General features: G+C 45.8%; 1 protein-coding gene and 1 pseudogene across 2 annotated transcripts in view; both read right to left on the bottom strand.

Moving 5' to 3' along the window:
• Positions 1-17,108, bottom strand: part of PHLPP1 (PH domain and leucine rich repeat protein phosphatase 1) — a 223,934-nt gene that overhangs the window by 108,125 nt on the left and 98,701 nt on the right. For both annotated transcript variants that reach the window (XM_088833391.1, XM_055417492.2), the window contains exon 2: positions 1,738-1,934. In XM_088833391.1, the coding sequence (XP_088689517.1) occupies positions 1,738-1,934 (197 nt within the window). The remainder of the gene's footprint in view (positions 1-1,737; positions 1,935-17,108) is intronic.
• On the bottom strand, positions 3,995-7,353 carry LOC129549901 (signal transducer and activator of transcription 3 pseudogene; annotated as a pseudogene).

Here is a 17,108-nt window from a genome sequence, read left to right as displayed (position 1 = left end):
GTAGTAACTATAAGCTATTCAAAGGCAGAGATGGTGACTTACCCATCTTGGTATTTCTGGGATGCCAAGCAAAGTGGCTCCCTATAGAGGGTATTAAATAAATAGTTACATTAAATTTGGCTCTGCAAATGCCCAATAGCATAGAGAAGTAAGAAATAGACTGCTGACCTATCAGGGCATCAAACGTTAAACATGCATTTTTAATGATGAGTTATGGAAGTAATTATGATGACTAGGTTTTCAGTAACTCATCCATCCAAAGAACAAGACCTTCAGTAGTCAACTGTCACTAATTCAATGCTCAGACAGAAGTCAAGAAGCCAAAGTTTCCAAATAGACAAATGAAACAGACCTAAACATACCTCACAGACTAGCCCAATCTATTTTTTAACAATCAAGTATTAGAACTAAGACTAGAGCAGATAATAGCAGAGGGGGAAAACTGACACGGGCCGCTGATGCCTAAGGAAAGAACAAGTTAAACTTAGGGACGAAGTTGCTACCTCACAGGCGAGCAAACACTACTCACACATCTGGTCTTTTCTCTCCCTCTTGATTTCAAATCCCTAGAATCAACAAATCAAACGTCTGCCAATTAAAAAAAACTACCTGAACAAAGTAAATTAGTTTATATTCCTCTCTTTTTAATTTCCATGTCCTGCTTCCTTTCCCATGCCTGTTCAGGGGGAAAATGGTAATAAAAAAAATTTATTGCTTTTTTAAAAATTATTTATTATTTTATTTTTATTTTCGGCTGTGCCAAGTCTGTCTGCTGCGTGTGGAGAGCGGGGGCTGCTCCTCGCTGCAGCACCCGGGCTCCTCCCCACCCGGCGCCTCTCGTGGGAACAGGCTCTGAGCTCGTAGGCTTCACCAGTTGCGCCTCTGGAGCACAGGCTCACGGGCCGAGCGGCTCTGTGGCATCTGGGATCTTCCTGGACCTAGGATTGAACCCATGTCTTTTGCATTGGCAGCCAGATTCTCTACCAGTCAGTCACCACGGAAGCCCAAGAAAACAATTCTTAATATGGTCCTGATTTCCAAACACCTGTGTTTTCATCCAGATTTGCCTTTCCCTTTATTAACAGGTTGTCATATCATTTAAAAATAAGGAAATACTGACATATAATTATGGTAATGATACTCTTACCAATGCTTGGGGTTTATAAATAAATCTGGCAAAGACAAGAATAGAACATCTTCCAATGCAACCTCTTTCTTTCTGTTTTGTAAATGATAGAAATAAAATAGCTAACATGTCCAAAAGAAAGTAGTCAGTATGTTGGAAGTATCTTATTTCAGGTTCAAAAATCATGACTAGCTATAGTGATAAACTAAACATGCTAACCCCACTGGTCACAAAACACAAGCAGAGAGGCAAGGCAAAGCAGAATCAGAGATTCCTGCTGAAGAGTCTAACCTTTGATAAGCACGCTTCTCCAGGGGATCTTTCTGACCCAGGGATTGAACCTGGGTCTTCCGTACTGCCGGCAGATCCTTTACGGTCTGAGCCATCAGGGAAGCCCCAAGATACATATACTAACGACGCAAACATCACCAAGGCCTCAAGTGAGCCAATGGCAATGATATATTCCAAAACCCCAGCAACCCAAAATGCCCACTGACAGAGGAAGATGTTGAGTCAAAAACCACCCACCCCTTTTACTACAGGAACGGCTCAAAGCAAAGCTCCTTAGGAGGCTGGAAAATCTGCCGGCATCTGGTTTGTTTTCAACTTACTTTACCACCAATGAGCGGCAGCACGTGCATCTTTCCGGCCACGCTGTCTTTCACAGACGACACGATCAGGCAGGTCCCACACAGGATGACTTGGCGTCTGGTCCATCGGTTCACTGGCAAGTGCATCTTGCCTTTACGAACATTGTACATTCCTGAGAGCTGAATCCGCTCAGAGCTACCGGTACTGTGAGGTTTGCCTACAACAAGCACAAGCAAACAGTTTAGTCTTAAAGAAATGGGTGTTTTGCTACTCATCAGCATATCAGATAAACTACCTGGACAACAGAAAAGAATTATACTAAAACCATCTAAATGATAACTGATGATCTAATTTACAATTAAGAGAATCTGAAACCATCAGTAATACAACCATGATAAGAACTACTATATCTACATCCACATGTTCTTTTTAATATAAGTGAAGAACTTTTTCCTTAAAATCCTAGGGAAAAAGCCATTTAAACTCATCTGCTGTAAACCCAAATTTTGTTTTCTGCTCTTTCCTTCACAATTTCACTTTATATTTAAAAAATAAATGACTTCAAGATTTTAATGAATGAGACTTAAGTATACGAAGAAGAAAATATTATATAGACTGATACAGAAAGATAACATTCAAGAGCTGGCATTTAATGAAACTAATCAGTTTTAATGTGATCACCCTAATATTCTTTCTCCTACAGATATTCAATGTACATTGACTATCACGGAGATTAAAATGAATGACTTTTCCGGTAAGAAAATACTACTCTCTAAACATAGCTGAGTCCTCAAAGATAATTAATGCCAGTCTAAGAAGGGCGCTGTGCTGCGGTGCCGGTAAGTCAGGGAGGAAGATGGACAAAGCTGCGCTGAGGCACAGACGGACAACGGGGCCGATCTGAAGACGCCTCACCTCCCAGATGGGACACATGTGGAAGGGTGACACTCAGACAAGTCCCATCCACTGAGTGGGAGAGTCACTGGACTACTAAGGGACCGACTTGTATAAACGAGAAGGAAAATAGTTCTCAGTACTAGACGCTGACTATTTATCAAAGAGAGCCGAAGGCCACGCTCACAAACTGCTGGGGGCACGTGCCCCTGAACAGGTCCCAAGCCAGGAGTGTCTTCTTTAGTTGGAAGGTTGCTGTAGTTGCCAAGGGCGAGCAGAAGAAACAGATTCAAGAGAAACTGTATTCTTATGAATATTAAAACTTAATATTCACGTAAATGCCAAGTGGTTTTGGCGGATGTCAAGTATCTACTGGAGAAGGAGAAAGGAAGAGCAGCACTGTCAGACAGGTATCAAGAAAACCCAACAGCTGTCTGGCCCCTCCCAACACACACCTGGAGGAACGGGCAACTTCGCCTCGGAGCACGGAATGAAGCAGGGAAGGCTGACAGAGTTCTGCCAAGAGACGCACTGGTCACAGCAAACACCCTCTCCCAACAACACAGGAGAAGACGCTACACGTGGACATCACCAGACAGTCAGCACCGAAATCAGATTGATTACATTCTTTGCAGCCAAAGGTGGAGAAGCTCTACACAGTCAGCAAAAACAAGACCAGGAGCTGACTGTGGCTCAGATCATGAACTCCTTATTGCCAAATTCAGACTTAAATTGAAGAAAGTAGGGAAAACCACTAGACCATTCAGGTATGACCTAAATCAAATCCCTTATGACTGTACAGTGGAAGTGAGAAATAGATTGAAAGGATTAGATCTCACAGAGTGCCTGAAGAACTACGGACAGAGGTTCCCAATACTGTACAGGAGACAGGGATCAAGACCATCCCCAAGAAAAAGAAATGGAAAAAGGCAAAATGATTGTCTGAGAAGGCCTTACAAATAGCTGCGAAAAGAGGCAAAGGAGAAAAGGAAAGATATACCCATTTGAATTCAGAGTTCCAAAGAATAAAAAGGAGAGATAAGTCTTCCTCAGTGATCAATGCAAACAAATAGAGGAAAACAACACAACAGGAAAGACTACCGATCTCTTCAAGAGAATTAAGAGATACCAAGGGAACATTCCATGTAAAGATGGGCACAATAAAGGACAGAAACGGTATGGACCTCACAGAGGCAGAAGATATTAAGAAGAGGTGACAAGAATACACAGAACTATACAAAAAAAGATCTTCATGACCCAGATAATCACAATGGTGTGATCACTCTCCTAGAGCCAGACATCCTGGAATGTGAAGTCAAATGGACCTTAGGAAGCATCACTAAGAACAAAGCTAGTGGAGGTGATAGAATTCCAGTTGAGCTATTTCATTTTTTTTATTAGGGGGAAATAAAAACTTTATTTAAAAAAAAAAAAGTCTAAAATATTTAGGGTCTCCTTCAACCTTCCTATTTCAAACCAAAGGCATCTTCAGATATCTTTTAAGGGTTGGATCTAAAATTCATATCAGGGGTTATATAAATTATCGGCCTGAAGAAAGCTGAATACCTGAAGCACCAAGGAGGAAATTAACTGAGTTTTCTTAAATACAGAGGAAGCTATGCCAATACACTCAGTGTCTTTTGCCCTTAAAAAAAAATTACTTAAGATTAAAAAGAAACCACGGGGCTTTGAAAGTCCTAGCATCTATGTGGACGTTAGCAAGGTTGAAAGTGTGGTGCCGGGAGGATGCGGCGAGAGGCAGCTGGTGGCATCAACTTACAGAACAGGCAGAAGAATGCCGCTGGCACCAGGAGGCACTTGACTCACAACGACAACAGCTGCTGAGAAAGGGGCCGGGGGGCGTGGGAGGAGGGCAAGAAAGAATGTTTCCTCTTTCTCCCTCTCACCGCCCCTTCCACATCCCCTGATCACAGTCGTGGAGCGCGTATTCTTATTTGCACGTAGATAAAAGCGTATCACCCACATTCATTCATTTCTCTATTTTAAAAAAGTGCCCAGATTGCTCAGAGATAGCTAAAGTGAGAGATGAAAAAAAAAAAAAAATCTGGAACCACAAAGTTGGGAGCTGAGTTGATCTGGGCTTGGGCTGTGTAAGGGCTGGTGGAACATGGGTTGGTACATCCGTCATCTCTCGCTGCAGCTTCCGTCCTCGGCTCCTCACATGGGGGAGGTAGCGCACTCTGAGGTCAGCTCCATGTCGAACGTGAGGGACTCAAACTGCCCTCCTGCTGAGGGTTCAGCAGCTTCACCATTATTTCCAAACTGCATCAATGAATCTAAAGTGCGGGGGGACATCGGCAGGTCAATGGTATTGCTGCAGGTCGTTGGTGTCACACAGATGAACTTGGTCTTCAGGTACGGGGCAGCACTACCTGGGTCAGCCTCGGGGTGCTCCTGGCTCTCCGGCCGACAGTACTTTCCAAACGCCTCCTCCTTCGGAATGTCGGGGTAGAGATAGACCAGTGGAGACACCAGGATATTGGTGGCATCCATGATCTTATAGCCCATGATGATTTCGGCAAATGACATGTTGTTCAGCTGCTGCTTGGTGTAAGATTCCACTGACTGGATCTGGGTCTTACCGCTAATGTCCTTCTCCACCCAGGTGAAGGTGACTCCTCCTTCTTTGCTGCTTTCACTGAATCTCAGCAGGAAGGTGCCTGGGGGCTTAGTGCTCAAGATGGCCCGTTCCCTCTCCTTGCTGATGAAGCCCATTATATACCCTTCGTTCCAAAGGGCCAGGATGTACTTTTTCACCAGGTCAATGATGTTGTCCAGCCAGACCCAGAAGGAGAAGCCCTTGCCAGCCATGTTTTCTTTGCAAAATTTAGCCCATGTGATCTGACACCCTGAATAGTTCACACCAGGTCCTAAGAGTTTCTCCGCCAGCGTTGTCAACTGCTCGATGCTCAGCCCGCGCTTGGTGGTAGAGGAGAACTGCCAGCTCAGCACCTCAGCCACTTGATCCCACGTTCCGATCGGGGGTTTGGTGAAAAAGTTCACGTTCTTGGGGTTGTTGGTCAGCATGTTGTACCATAGGATGGATGCCCAGGCGTTGGGCATCTGACAGATGTTGGAGATCACCACCACTGGCAAGGAGTGGGTCTCCAGGTCGATCTTGAGGCCTTGGTGATACACCTCAGTCTCAAAGGTGATCAGGTGCAGCTCCTCAGTCACAATCAGGGAGGCGTCGCAATTGGCTCGGCCCCCATTACCGCATCTCTGCTCTCTCAGGGTCAAGTGTTTGAACTCCGCTGAGAGGCTGCCATTGTTAGACTCTTCCATGTTCATCACTTTTGTGTTTGTGCCCAGAATGTTAAATTTCCGGGACCCTCTGAGAGCTGCAACGTCGCCGGAGTCTTTGTCAATGCACACTTTAATTTTAAGTTGATAATTTAGCTCAGGGAATTTAACCAGCAATCTGACTTTAGTTGTGAACTGGACACCGGTCTTGATGACTAATGGCCGGTCAGGATGCATAGGCATGCAGGGCTGCCGCTCCACCACGAAGGCACTTTTCATTAAGTTTCTAAACAGCTCCACGATTCTCTCCTCCAGCATTGGCCTGTGCTGTACAATGGGGTCCCCTTTGTAGCTAACCTTCTGCTGCAGCTCCTCCAGTTTCTTAATTTGTTGGCGGGTCTGAAGCTGAGATTCGGCTAACGAGGTTATCCAGTTTTCTAGCCGATCTAGACAGATGTTGGGAGGGCCTCCAATGCAAGCAATCTGTTGTCGCCTCTTCCAGTCGGCCAATTCTTCATCCGTGAGAGTTTTCTGCACATATTCCATCGCTGACAAAAGCCCCGCCAGTTCACTCACGATGCTGCGCCGCATCTGGTCCAGGGCAGTAAGCATCTGTTCGAGCTGTTGCATCTTCTGCCTGGTCACTGACTGGTTGTTTCCATTCAGATCTTGCATGTCTCCTTGACTCTTGAGGGTTTTATAGTTGAAATCGAAATCATCCTGGAGATTCTCTACCACTTTCATCTTCTGTTCTAGATCCTGGACGCGCTTGCGGACGTCCTGCAGGTGCTGCTCCAGCATCTGCTGCTTCTCTGTCACCACGGCGGCGGTGGGGTGGTTGGCCTGGCCCCCTTGCTGGGCTGCAGTAGCTGCAGTCTGGAGGAGGCGGGACTCTTCCCACAGGCAACGGGCCACAATTCGGGCAATCTCCATTGGTTTCTCAAGGTATCTGCTCTGAAGGAACTGCTTGATTCTTCTCAAATTGTGCTGATAGAGAACATTGGACTCTTGCAGGAAGCGGCTATACTGCTGGTCAATTTCTCCCAAGAGATTATGAAACACCAAAGTCGCATGTGATTCTTTGCTGGCCGCATATGCCCAATCTTGACTTTCGATCCAAGGGGCCAGAAACTGCCGCAGCTCCATGGGGAAGCTGTCACTGTATAGCTGATGGAGCTGCTCCAAGTACCGTGTGTCCAGCTGCTGGAGCTGATTCCATTGGGCCATTCTGCTGGAATCAGGGGTCAGAACTGCTGCTCGGGCTCAGGCCCGACTGGCCGAGGCTGCGCTTGCGCCGGGGTGCGGGCCGCGGGGCTCCCTCAGGCCGTGGAGTCTCCCTTGGCAGAAGTGGGGAGAGCGCGGAGTTGGGGTGCTCGTCAGGGATCCGGTTCGGGCTCTCTCCCTCAGCGGCGACGTCGGAACCCCAGGCTCCCCCTCCCCGTCTACGCCGCAGCAGCTCCAGAAACCGCTGAATTACAGCCCCTCCAGCCAATCCCCGCCCAGCCCCCCGAGCTATTTCAAATCCTAAAAGATGATGCTGTGAAAGCACTGCATTCAATATGCCAGCAAATTTGGAAAACTTAACAGTTGCCACAGGACTGGAAAAGGTCAATTTTCATTCCAATCCCAAAGAAAGACAATGCCAAAGAATGCTCAAACTACTACACAATTGCACTCATCTCACACACTAGCAAAGTAATGCTCAAAATTCTCCAAGCCAGGTTTCAACACTAACCATGCACTTCAACGTTAACCATGCACTTCCAGATGTTCAAGCTGGTTTTAGAAAAGGCAGAGGAACCACAGATCAAATTACCAACATCCACTGGATCATCGAAAAAGCAAGGGAGTTCCAGAAAAACATCCACTTCTGCTTTACTGACTACGCCAAAGCCTCTGACTGTGTGGATCACAACAAACTGTGGAAAATTCTTCAAGAGATGGGGATACCACATCACCTGACCTGCCTCCTGAGAAATCTGTAAGCAGGTTAAGAAGCCAACCATTAGAACTGGACATGGAAAAACAGATTGGTTCCAAATAGGAAAAGGAGTACATCAAGGTTGTATATTGTCACCCTGCTTATTTAACTTATATGCAGAGTACATCATGAGAAATGCTGGGCTGGAGGAAGCACAAGCTGGAATCAAGATTGCCAGGAGAAATATCAATAACCTCAGATATGCAGATGACACCACCCTTATGGCAGAAAGTGAAGAAGAACTAAAGAGCCTCTTGATGAAAGTGCAAGAGGAGAGTGAAAAACTTGGCTTAAAACTCAACATTCAGAAAACTAAGATCATGGCATCTGGTCCCATCACTTCATGGAAAATAGATGGGGAAACAGTGGAAACAGTGACAGACTTTATTTTTTTGGGCTCCAAAATCACTGCAGATGGTGACTGCAGCCATGAAATTAAAAGATGCTTGCTCCTTAGAGGAAAAGTTATGACTAACCTAGATGACATATTAAAAAACAGAGACATTACTTTGCCAACAAAGGTCTGTCTAGTCAAGGCTGTGGTTTTTCCAACAATCATGTATGGATGTGAGAGTTGGACTATAAAGAAAGCTGAGCACCAAAGAATTGATGCTTTTGAACTGTGGTGTTGGAGAATTCTCTTGAAAGTCTCTTGGACTGCAAGGAGATCCACCCAGTCCATCCTAAAGGAAAGCAGTCCTGAGTGTTCACTGAAAGGACTGATGCCGAAGCTGAAGCTCCAATACTCTGGCCACCTGATGCGAAGAACTGACTCATTGGAAAAGACCTTGATGCTGGGAAAGATTGATGGCAGGAGGAGAAGGGGACGACAGAGGATGAGATGGTTGGATGGCATCACCAACTCGACAGACATGAGTTTACTTAAAACTAGCTCTGGGAGTTAGTGATGGACAGGGAAGCCTGGTGTGCTACAGTCCATGGGGTCATAAAGAGTCAGACACAACTGAGCGACTGAGCTGAATACATACCTGTAGGCAGAAATGTTTGCAAATAACAAAACCAGCAGGTTTGAATTTCACTTCCTCTTTCTGCCAGTATATCAGAGTGCTTTATAAATTAAATACTGTACACTACATGAATTTCCTGGCATTAGGTGAGAATGAAGTCTAAAAGGGGTTCAGTTTTTTGAGCTCTGGCCTAGTGAACAGCTACACAGCTCACATGCTCTGTGGAGAGCTCCCCTGAGTCGCCCGTCTACCCAGTGCTAGCATTCCCACAACGGGACAGGAAGCCCAGGAGACTTCAAGCTCGATGTGACTTGACAGAGCCTGCCCGTGCTGGGTCTGACCACAGCCACCCGCTTGCCCCGATGTGCTAAGTCCACTGATCCTCAGAGAGAAAGACGCCCAGGTGCCCAGCCCCAGTGCCCGTTTCTACGTTACAGTCACCTCTTCAAGACAAGGGGGACAGAAGAGATTCAGAAGAAACGGAAAGGCACGTGCAAGGCTGAAAATAACAGACAACAGGCCACTGGGTTTCCCAAATCCGATTTCCACGACTGTAATACACTAACATTCTCTAACAAGGGATCTGTTCTAAATACTGACACACACACACAAATACAAAGAAGCAGGAATTTTGTTCAGCCACATCTGAGTGTGGATTCAAGGACCCTTCCTAACCTGTCTCAAGTATATAGACCTGTGAGTAATTACACTGAAGAAAAAGATGACAGCAGCACATAAGGAGCAGTCCTTCAATTCTCCAGCTCCACAAAAATCCTAAAAAAAGCCCCAGAGCAAACAGAGAGGACTAGAAAGTCCCCGATAGAGAGGCCTAAGGCCAGAAGCGGTACATAAGAGAAAAGTAAGGGCTATCAACAGAGACGGGCTTTTTCCTCCCCCGTTAGAAAACTTCCCCAGGGGCCTGAGTAGTCCTGGGACCTAACAAGGTTAGCCTGCCCCAGGAAAGCCCTGATCACCCCAGTGTGAATCAAAGCCGTCTCATCTGCTCTGCATTTAAACACCCGTGCTGACTGCGCTCCCGTCAGGTGCTCCCAGCGCAGAGACGCCCTCGGAAGGAGGCTGCGTGTCACCCGGGCTCTGGGGACGCGAGAGGGGAGAGGAGCCAACAGCCTGGCGGTCAGCCCAGGGCAGACCTTCCTCAATCTGTGACGCCAGAAATAATCTCAGCCCTGTCAATTCTGACACTCCTCAAACACGGGCATTCAGATCGTCCTATGCTCTAATAAATAGTCACATCACACAAGGAACCCATGTCCATCAGTTTAAAGTTGGATCCATTGTCACAACTCCTCCTGTAGAAATATCCTACAGATTTAAGGCATCTCTTGCGTGATCTGAGAGGAAAGATGGCCAGCGAGAACAAGTGTCTCATGCCGAGAGAGAAAGCTGACCACAGCAGAGTGACTGCAAACATCCTTCTCCTCTCTGACCACTTGGCACATGGCAATCTGACATACAGACCCCTATAAATGAGCTAAAAAATGAGCGCACTGATCACCGCAACAGTGATAGAATTTCTCAGTGTAGACTTCTGGACCTGGCGTCTTATTTTTTCTGGTGTTTGTTTTTTGCTTTTTTGCAAGCAGCGGGTATTTAACTTCAATTTCAACTTTATACTAGAGTTTGGACTATGCTATTCCAATATCTAGTTATTCTTGAGTTAACTTTGGTAGTCTGACCTTTTAAAGGCTTGCTCATTTCATTTTTCATATAGTTGACATAAAGTTGTCCACAATAGTTCCTTATTATACTTCTAATATTAATAAAAATTTGTAATTATCACCTCTCTCATTCCTGATATTGGTAACATGACTTTTTTCCCCCTCTTCTGTAAATAAGTTCATTTATATTTGTTTTAAGATATGACATATAAGCAACATCCTGATATTGTCCTTCTCTGCCTGGCCTACTCATCTTAGTCTGATAATCTTTAGGTCCATTCAGGTGACTGCAAATGGCATTATCTCATTCGTTTTACGGCTGAGCAACACTCTACCGGTATGTGTGTATATATATACACCACATCTTCTTTACTCATCTGTTGATGGACATCTGGGTTGCTTACCTGTCTTGGCTATTATAAGCAGTTCCGCAATGAACACTGGAGTGCGTGTATCTTTTCAAATTATGGTTTTCTCTGGATATATGCCTGGGAGTGGGCTTGCAGGAGTCCATGGTAATGCTATTTTTAGTTTTTTAAAGAACCGCCATACTATTCTCCTTAGCGGCTCCATCAATTTACACTCCCATCCACAGTGTCGGAGATCTTCTCCTCCACAACCTTTGCATCATTTACTGCCTGTGGGGTTTCTGACGATGGCCACTCTGGCCGGAGTGAGGCGACTCTCACTGCAGCTCTGCTTTACGCCTTTCCACCAGTTCCTGATGCTCAGCATTCCCTCACATGTCTGCTGGCCATTTGCGTGTCTTTGGAGAAACGACGAGTCAGGTCTGCTGCCCATACTGAGCTGTATAAGCTGTGCGTAAATTTTGGAAATTAATCCCTTTCAGTCCACACTGTTTGCAAATATTTTCTCCCATTCTGCAGGTTGCCATTTTGCTTTGTCTCTGGTTTCCTTCACCGTGCAAAAGCTTTTGTGATTAATTAGGCCCCATTTGTTTATTTTTGTTTTTACTTCCATCAGTCTAGGAGACAGAAACTCTTATCAGTCGGATTCCATCACCAATTTTATCAAACGCCACAAAGAGCCCGGTTCGGTTTCCTTCTCTTGTTTTTCTGTTGGCGGTTTCATTTATTTCTGTTCTTATGATTCTTGTTTCTCTTACTAATTTGAGGATTAATTTTTACTTATTTTCTATTTTCTTAATGTGGAAGCTGAGGTCACTTTCCCCTTTCTCAATATACACATTTAAATGCTATAAACTTCCGTCTAAGTACTGCTTTAACTGCATTCCACAAATTCTGGCAAGCTGTGGTTTCGGGTTCACCAGTCTTTTCTTTTGCAGTGTTTAATCTACTGTTAATTGTGTTGGAGAAGACTCTTGAGAGTCCCTTGGACTGCAAGGAGATCCAACCAGTCCATTCTAAAGGAGATCAATCCTGGGTGTTCATTGGAAGGACTGATGCTAAAGCTGAAACTGCAATACTTTGGCTACCTCATGCGACGAGCTGACTCACTGGAAAAGACTCTGATGCTGGAAAGGATTGGGGGCGGGAGGAGAAGGGGACGACAGAGAATGAGATGGCTGGATGGCATCACCGACTCTGTGGACATGAGTTTGAGTGTACTCTGGGGGTTGGTGATGGACAGGGAGGCCTGGTGTGCTATGATTCATGGGGTCGCGGAGAGTCGGACACGACTGAGCTGAACTGAATTGTGTCCAGTGTACGTTTCACCTCTAAGTCCGATTCGGGTATATGTGGGCACACATACTTATATACACACACAAACACACAAAAGACATGTATGTATCTCCTATGTCACTCCTAATTCTGCTTTCTTCATGAATATATGAAACATAATTACAATGGCTGCTTAAATGTACCTGTCAACTAATTCTATCATCTGTATCATTTCTGTGTCAGCTTTATTTTATTGTTTTTCTCTTATGGGTCATATTTTCCTGCTTCTTTGCACACTTGATCACTGTGTAAGCTAGTCATTATGAATTTTATTTTGTTGAAAACTGGATATTCTTGTATCTTTATGAATATGATGGAGTTTTGTTCTCGGACACAGTTAAGTTAGTTGGAAAAAATTTGGTTCTTTCAAGGCTTGCTTTCTGGGATTTGTCACATTAGACCCAAGCCACCTTAAGTCTAAATTTATAATGACAGTATTAGCAAGCAGTACTGTTAACTGACCCCTTCTACACTATAAGGTTCTCACGGGACCTGGCCCTGAGCGAGCGTCCGGGTCCGTCCCTCTCTTCTTTAGGGGTTTTCAGCCCCAGCCTCACAGTTTCCTCCTCACACACGACGGATCAGCACGAAACTGAAGGCTCAGTGGCGACTCCCTGCACGTCTCCAGGACTCTCTGAGCGGCTCTTTTCCCTCCAGCACCTTACTCTTTATACTCAAACTACGTAGCCTCAGTGGACTCTCAGCTGTCTCCTGAACGCAGGGTCAACACCGGCTTCTGCCCGGGTTCCTCCGCCTTGCAACTGAAGCCGGAACGCTCTCCCAGCACCAGTAAGAGGGCGCCTCTGTAGGCCTGTTTTGATCTGTTGCGCGTGTGGTAGGGGCTTTGTGTCCTGTGCCGCCTGATGCCCAGAGTCTGAGAGCCCATTCATACACTTCACCTGGTTTTTAGTTGTTTCTCTCTTTTAGGTTCAAGAGTGAATGCAGTCTCTGTGACTCACGCTGACTGGAACGAAGTGCCACACAGTTAAGTTTAACTCTCTCAAACACCTACCATTCACTCTCACAGATTATAAAAGTATGTTTAACGTATTTTCTTTAAGGTTTGGATTCTCATTACTATATTCAGAAATTCAGAGAATCCTGTGGGACCAATGGACTAGAAGAGCTATCTGCTCCTGTCTAAAAATACCTCCAAGCTTCAGCATTACCACAGTTCTTTGGCTCTTCTTTTCCAATGACTGACAGTAATGAGTATATAAAGAACTTCTAATTTATTACCTTACTTTACAATCGATCCTAAAGCAAAAGGCTGAAAGCTAGTTTTCTACCCTTCTTCAAAGTAAAGGACTAAACTTTGTGGTAAGTCTTTTCCTCCACTCAGAGGTCCTCCTTGACTTCTGTATTTAATAATCGAAGTCGTGTGGGCTTCCGAATGGTTCACTTCTGGTTAGGCAGGGTGTCATTATACTATCTCTGAAAAACAAATGTAAGAAGAATCATCTCTCTGCACTGTCACAAATATGGAAACTCAGCTGCTGTGCGCAGGGGATGCCCTGCAGCTGCAGCAAGGGGGCTCCTCGTGCTGTGGAGCACGGGCTCAGGAGCTCCAGCTTAGGGCACAGCCGCTCCCCAGCACGTGGGATCTTCCCAGGCCAGGGGTCCAACTCGTGTCCCCTGCGTTAGCAAACAGATTCCCAACCTCTGGACCACCAGGTGAGTCCAGTAGGGAATTCTGCTAAATAAATAAACAAACAGTATTAGAAGAGAAGTACTTAAGAAAACGAACCACAGTCTAGCTGGCGCAGCACTGCTTTCAGTCATGTCCGACTCTTTGCTACCTCATGGACGGTAGCCCATGGCTCCTCTGCCCATGGGATTCTCCAGGCAAGAACACTCGAGTGGGTTGCCATTTCCTCCTCCAGGGGATCTTCCCGACCCAGGGATCGAACCCGCGTCTCGCAATGGCAAGCCACTCCAGTACTATTGCCTAGAAAATCCCATGGATGGAGGAGCCTGGTAGGCTGCAGTCCGTGGGGTCGCTAAGGGTCGGACATGACTGAGCGACTTCACTTTCACTTTTCACTTTCCACTTTCACACATTGGAGAAGGAAATGGCAACCCACTCCAGCATTCTTGCCTGGAGAATCCCAGGGACGGGGGAGCCTGGTGGGCTTCCGTCTATGGGGTCACACAGAGTCGGACACAACTCTGTGACTTAGCAGCAGCAGCAGCAGTGCCACCTGGGAAGCCCAACAGTCTGTTCTGCTACAGTGCGTTTCATTAATACGAATTAACCCATATACGGGCCTTCCGAGGAGGCGCTATAGTGAAAAACCCACCTGCCAGGGCAGGAGATGCTGGAGACATGGGTTTGATCCCTGGGTCAGGAAGATCCCCTGGAGAAGGAAATGGCAAGCCACTCCAGTATTCTTGCCCAGAAATCCCAGGGACAGAGGAGCTTGGACTGGCAGGCTACAGTCCCGGGGGTCACAATCAGACATGACTTAGCAACTAAACAACAGCTCACATAGAGGGGAATTAGGTCAGCATGGTACGTAAGTCAGCATTGGTCCACAAGGATTTACTCTAGGCAAGGGGAGCCAGAATCTTGGGAGTGGAACTGTAACTTTCAAAAACAGAGGGAAAAGCCCACAGCAAACTCAGTCTCAACGCCCACAAGTCAACATGTCTACTGTTACATAATTGTGCATTTTTAATATTCCCTAAGGTGACTCAACTTCCAGACAGAGGAAGCGGCCAGCAGACTGTCCAGGTTATCTCCTGAGGTCTCCAGTATTATTTCTGCTAGTGCTCTGGTTACAAAGATGCAACCAGTAGACTGTCCAGGTTATCTCCTGGGGTATCCAACATTATTTCTGCTAGTGCTCTGGCTACAAAGATGCTCGAACCCAGAGTCCTGCCTCTCTCGAATTCTGTTTTCCCATAAACCCATTGAATTTTCAGCTCTGAAAAACATGAGAAGTTTCAGGAACAGACATAGTAATGGAAAGACCTGCTTTAACTAGTAGACCGCTGAACACCACAGAGATTAGTGCAAATTTGGTTGCTGCCAATTGCACATCTTTGCCAAATACTAACATATCCTAGTGCCTATCATCGTGGTAGCTTAAAAATATGTGCACCAATTTTCAAAAATCCTCCCCCACTTCAAAGGCAGAGCCCAACCCCATTCCCTCTGCTGTGGGCTGCACTCAGCGATTCTCTTCTAACAAACAGAATGTAGCCAACTCAATGGCTGCTGCGACTCCTGAAAAGTGAAAAACTCAAAGTGTTAGTCACTCAGTCATGCCCAGCTCTTTTGCAACCCTATGAACTGTAGTCCATGGAATTTTCCAGGCAAGGATACTGGAGTGGGTTGCCATTTTTTCTCCAGGGGATCTTTCCAACCCAGGGACTGAACCCAGGTCTTCTGCATGACAGGCAGATTCTTTATTGTCTGAGCCACTGGTGATCTCTGAAACCAGGTCATAAAAGGCAAACAGCTTCCACCCTACCTCCTCTAGCATTACTCTCTCTGAAGAAGCTGCCATGTCATGAGGGCACTCAAGGAACCCCATGAAAAAGCCAACCAGGCGAGGAACTAAACCTCCCTGCCAACAGCCAACAGGAGCTGAGGCCTCCTCCGCGGCCACGTGAGCAAGCCATGCTGGAAAGACCCTCCAGTGCTGGTCAAGCCCAGAGAACTCTGCCCCCAGGACACCTTGGCTGCAGTCTTCACAATAACGTAGCCGGTATGAGATAGCTAAGCCACTTCAGAATTCCTGACTCACAAGTTATGAGACCATAAATGTGTGCTGCTTCAAGCCACTGAGTTTTGAGGCAATAACTAATACAACTTCACTGTGCTAGCTGCACTCAGTTCTATTTACCTGAACATAGTGAAACATTAATAGCCTACATTTCCCTAAAATAATCTACAAAAATATTTACAGAACGTTGTGTAACTTAGTGGAGCTTCCCTGGTGGCTCAGCCATAAAGAACCTGCCTGCTAATACAGGAGACGCAAGTTCGGTCCCAGAGTTGGGAAGATTCCTTGGAGAAAGAAATAGCAACCCACTCCAGTATTCCTGCCTGGAAAATACCATGAACAGAGGAGCCTGGTCGGCTATAGCTCATGGGGTTGCAAAAATGGACATGACTTAGCAACTGAGCTCACATGCACATGTGTAACTTAGAGGGTCTAGAGTAACCGAAAGTCAAAAGAAAGAATAAGAACAGCACATGAAGCAATCACGATTCCAAAACTTTGGAGAAAGAACGTATTCACGATAATGTTGTAGTTTAGTCATTCAGTCATGTCTGAGTCTTTGCAACCCCCACGGACTGTAGCCCGCCAGGTTCCTCTGTCCGTGGAATTTCCTAGGCAAGAACACTGGAGAGGGTTGCCATTTCCTTCTCCAGATCTTTCTGACCAGGAATAGAACCCAAGGCTCCTGCACTGGCATGATAACACAGCACCAAAAAGTAAGGGTTGGTGGAAGAATTTACCACATCCCTAGAGCTGAAAATGATCAGGAAAGACTGAGAGCATTCAACTCTCACATCTTCTCGACCTTCAGAGCTTAGACTGATAAAACTCTAAAGAATGTTTCTTATTGCATATAAATCCTTAAATCCTTCCTGACCACCTGCAGTGTCAGAAAGACTGAATTAAATTACCTGCCCAGGCTCATTTCAAGAGTGGGCAGAAGGATTTAGATGTCCTTATAACAAGGTCCAGAGACCTCAGCTCTGAACTGGCAGCTGGGAATTTTGTGAGCTGAAAATCCAAGCAAGCTCAGCAAGGTATGCTAGCAGCAGTTTTGAAGCAGAATCAAAGCTAGTTGCTTTTAGCTAATGGAAATGACAACCAGCTGCAAATGAATTCAAGGAGCATTCATTTATGCATCAGATCAAAAATACAAAGTCAACTGCCCAGC

Source organism: Moschus berezovskii, chromosome 28, assembly GCF_049115385.1.
Source record: "Moschus berezovskii isolate FMDL1 chromosome 28, NW_MosBer_1.0, whole genome shotgun sequence".
NCBI classification, from domain to species: Eukaryota; Metazoa; Chordata; class Mammalia; order Artiodactyla; family Moschidae; genus Moschus; species Moschus berezovskii.
The sequence above is the reverse complement of the archived record's forward strand: the minus strand, read 5'-3'. Positions and strand labels throughout refer to the sequence as shown.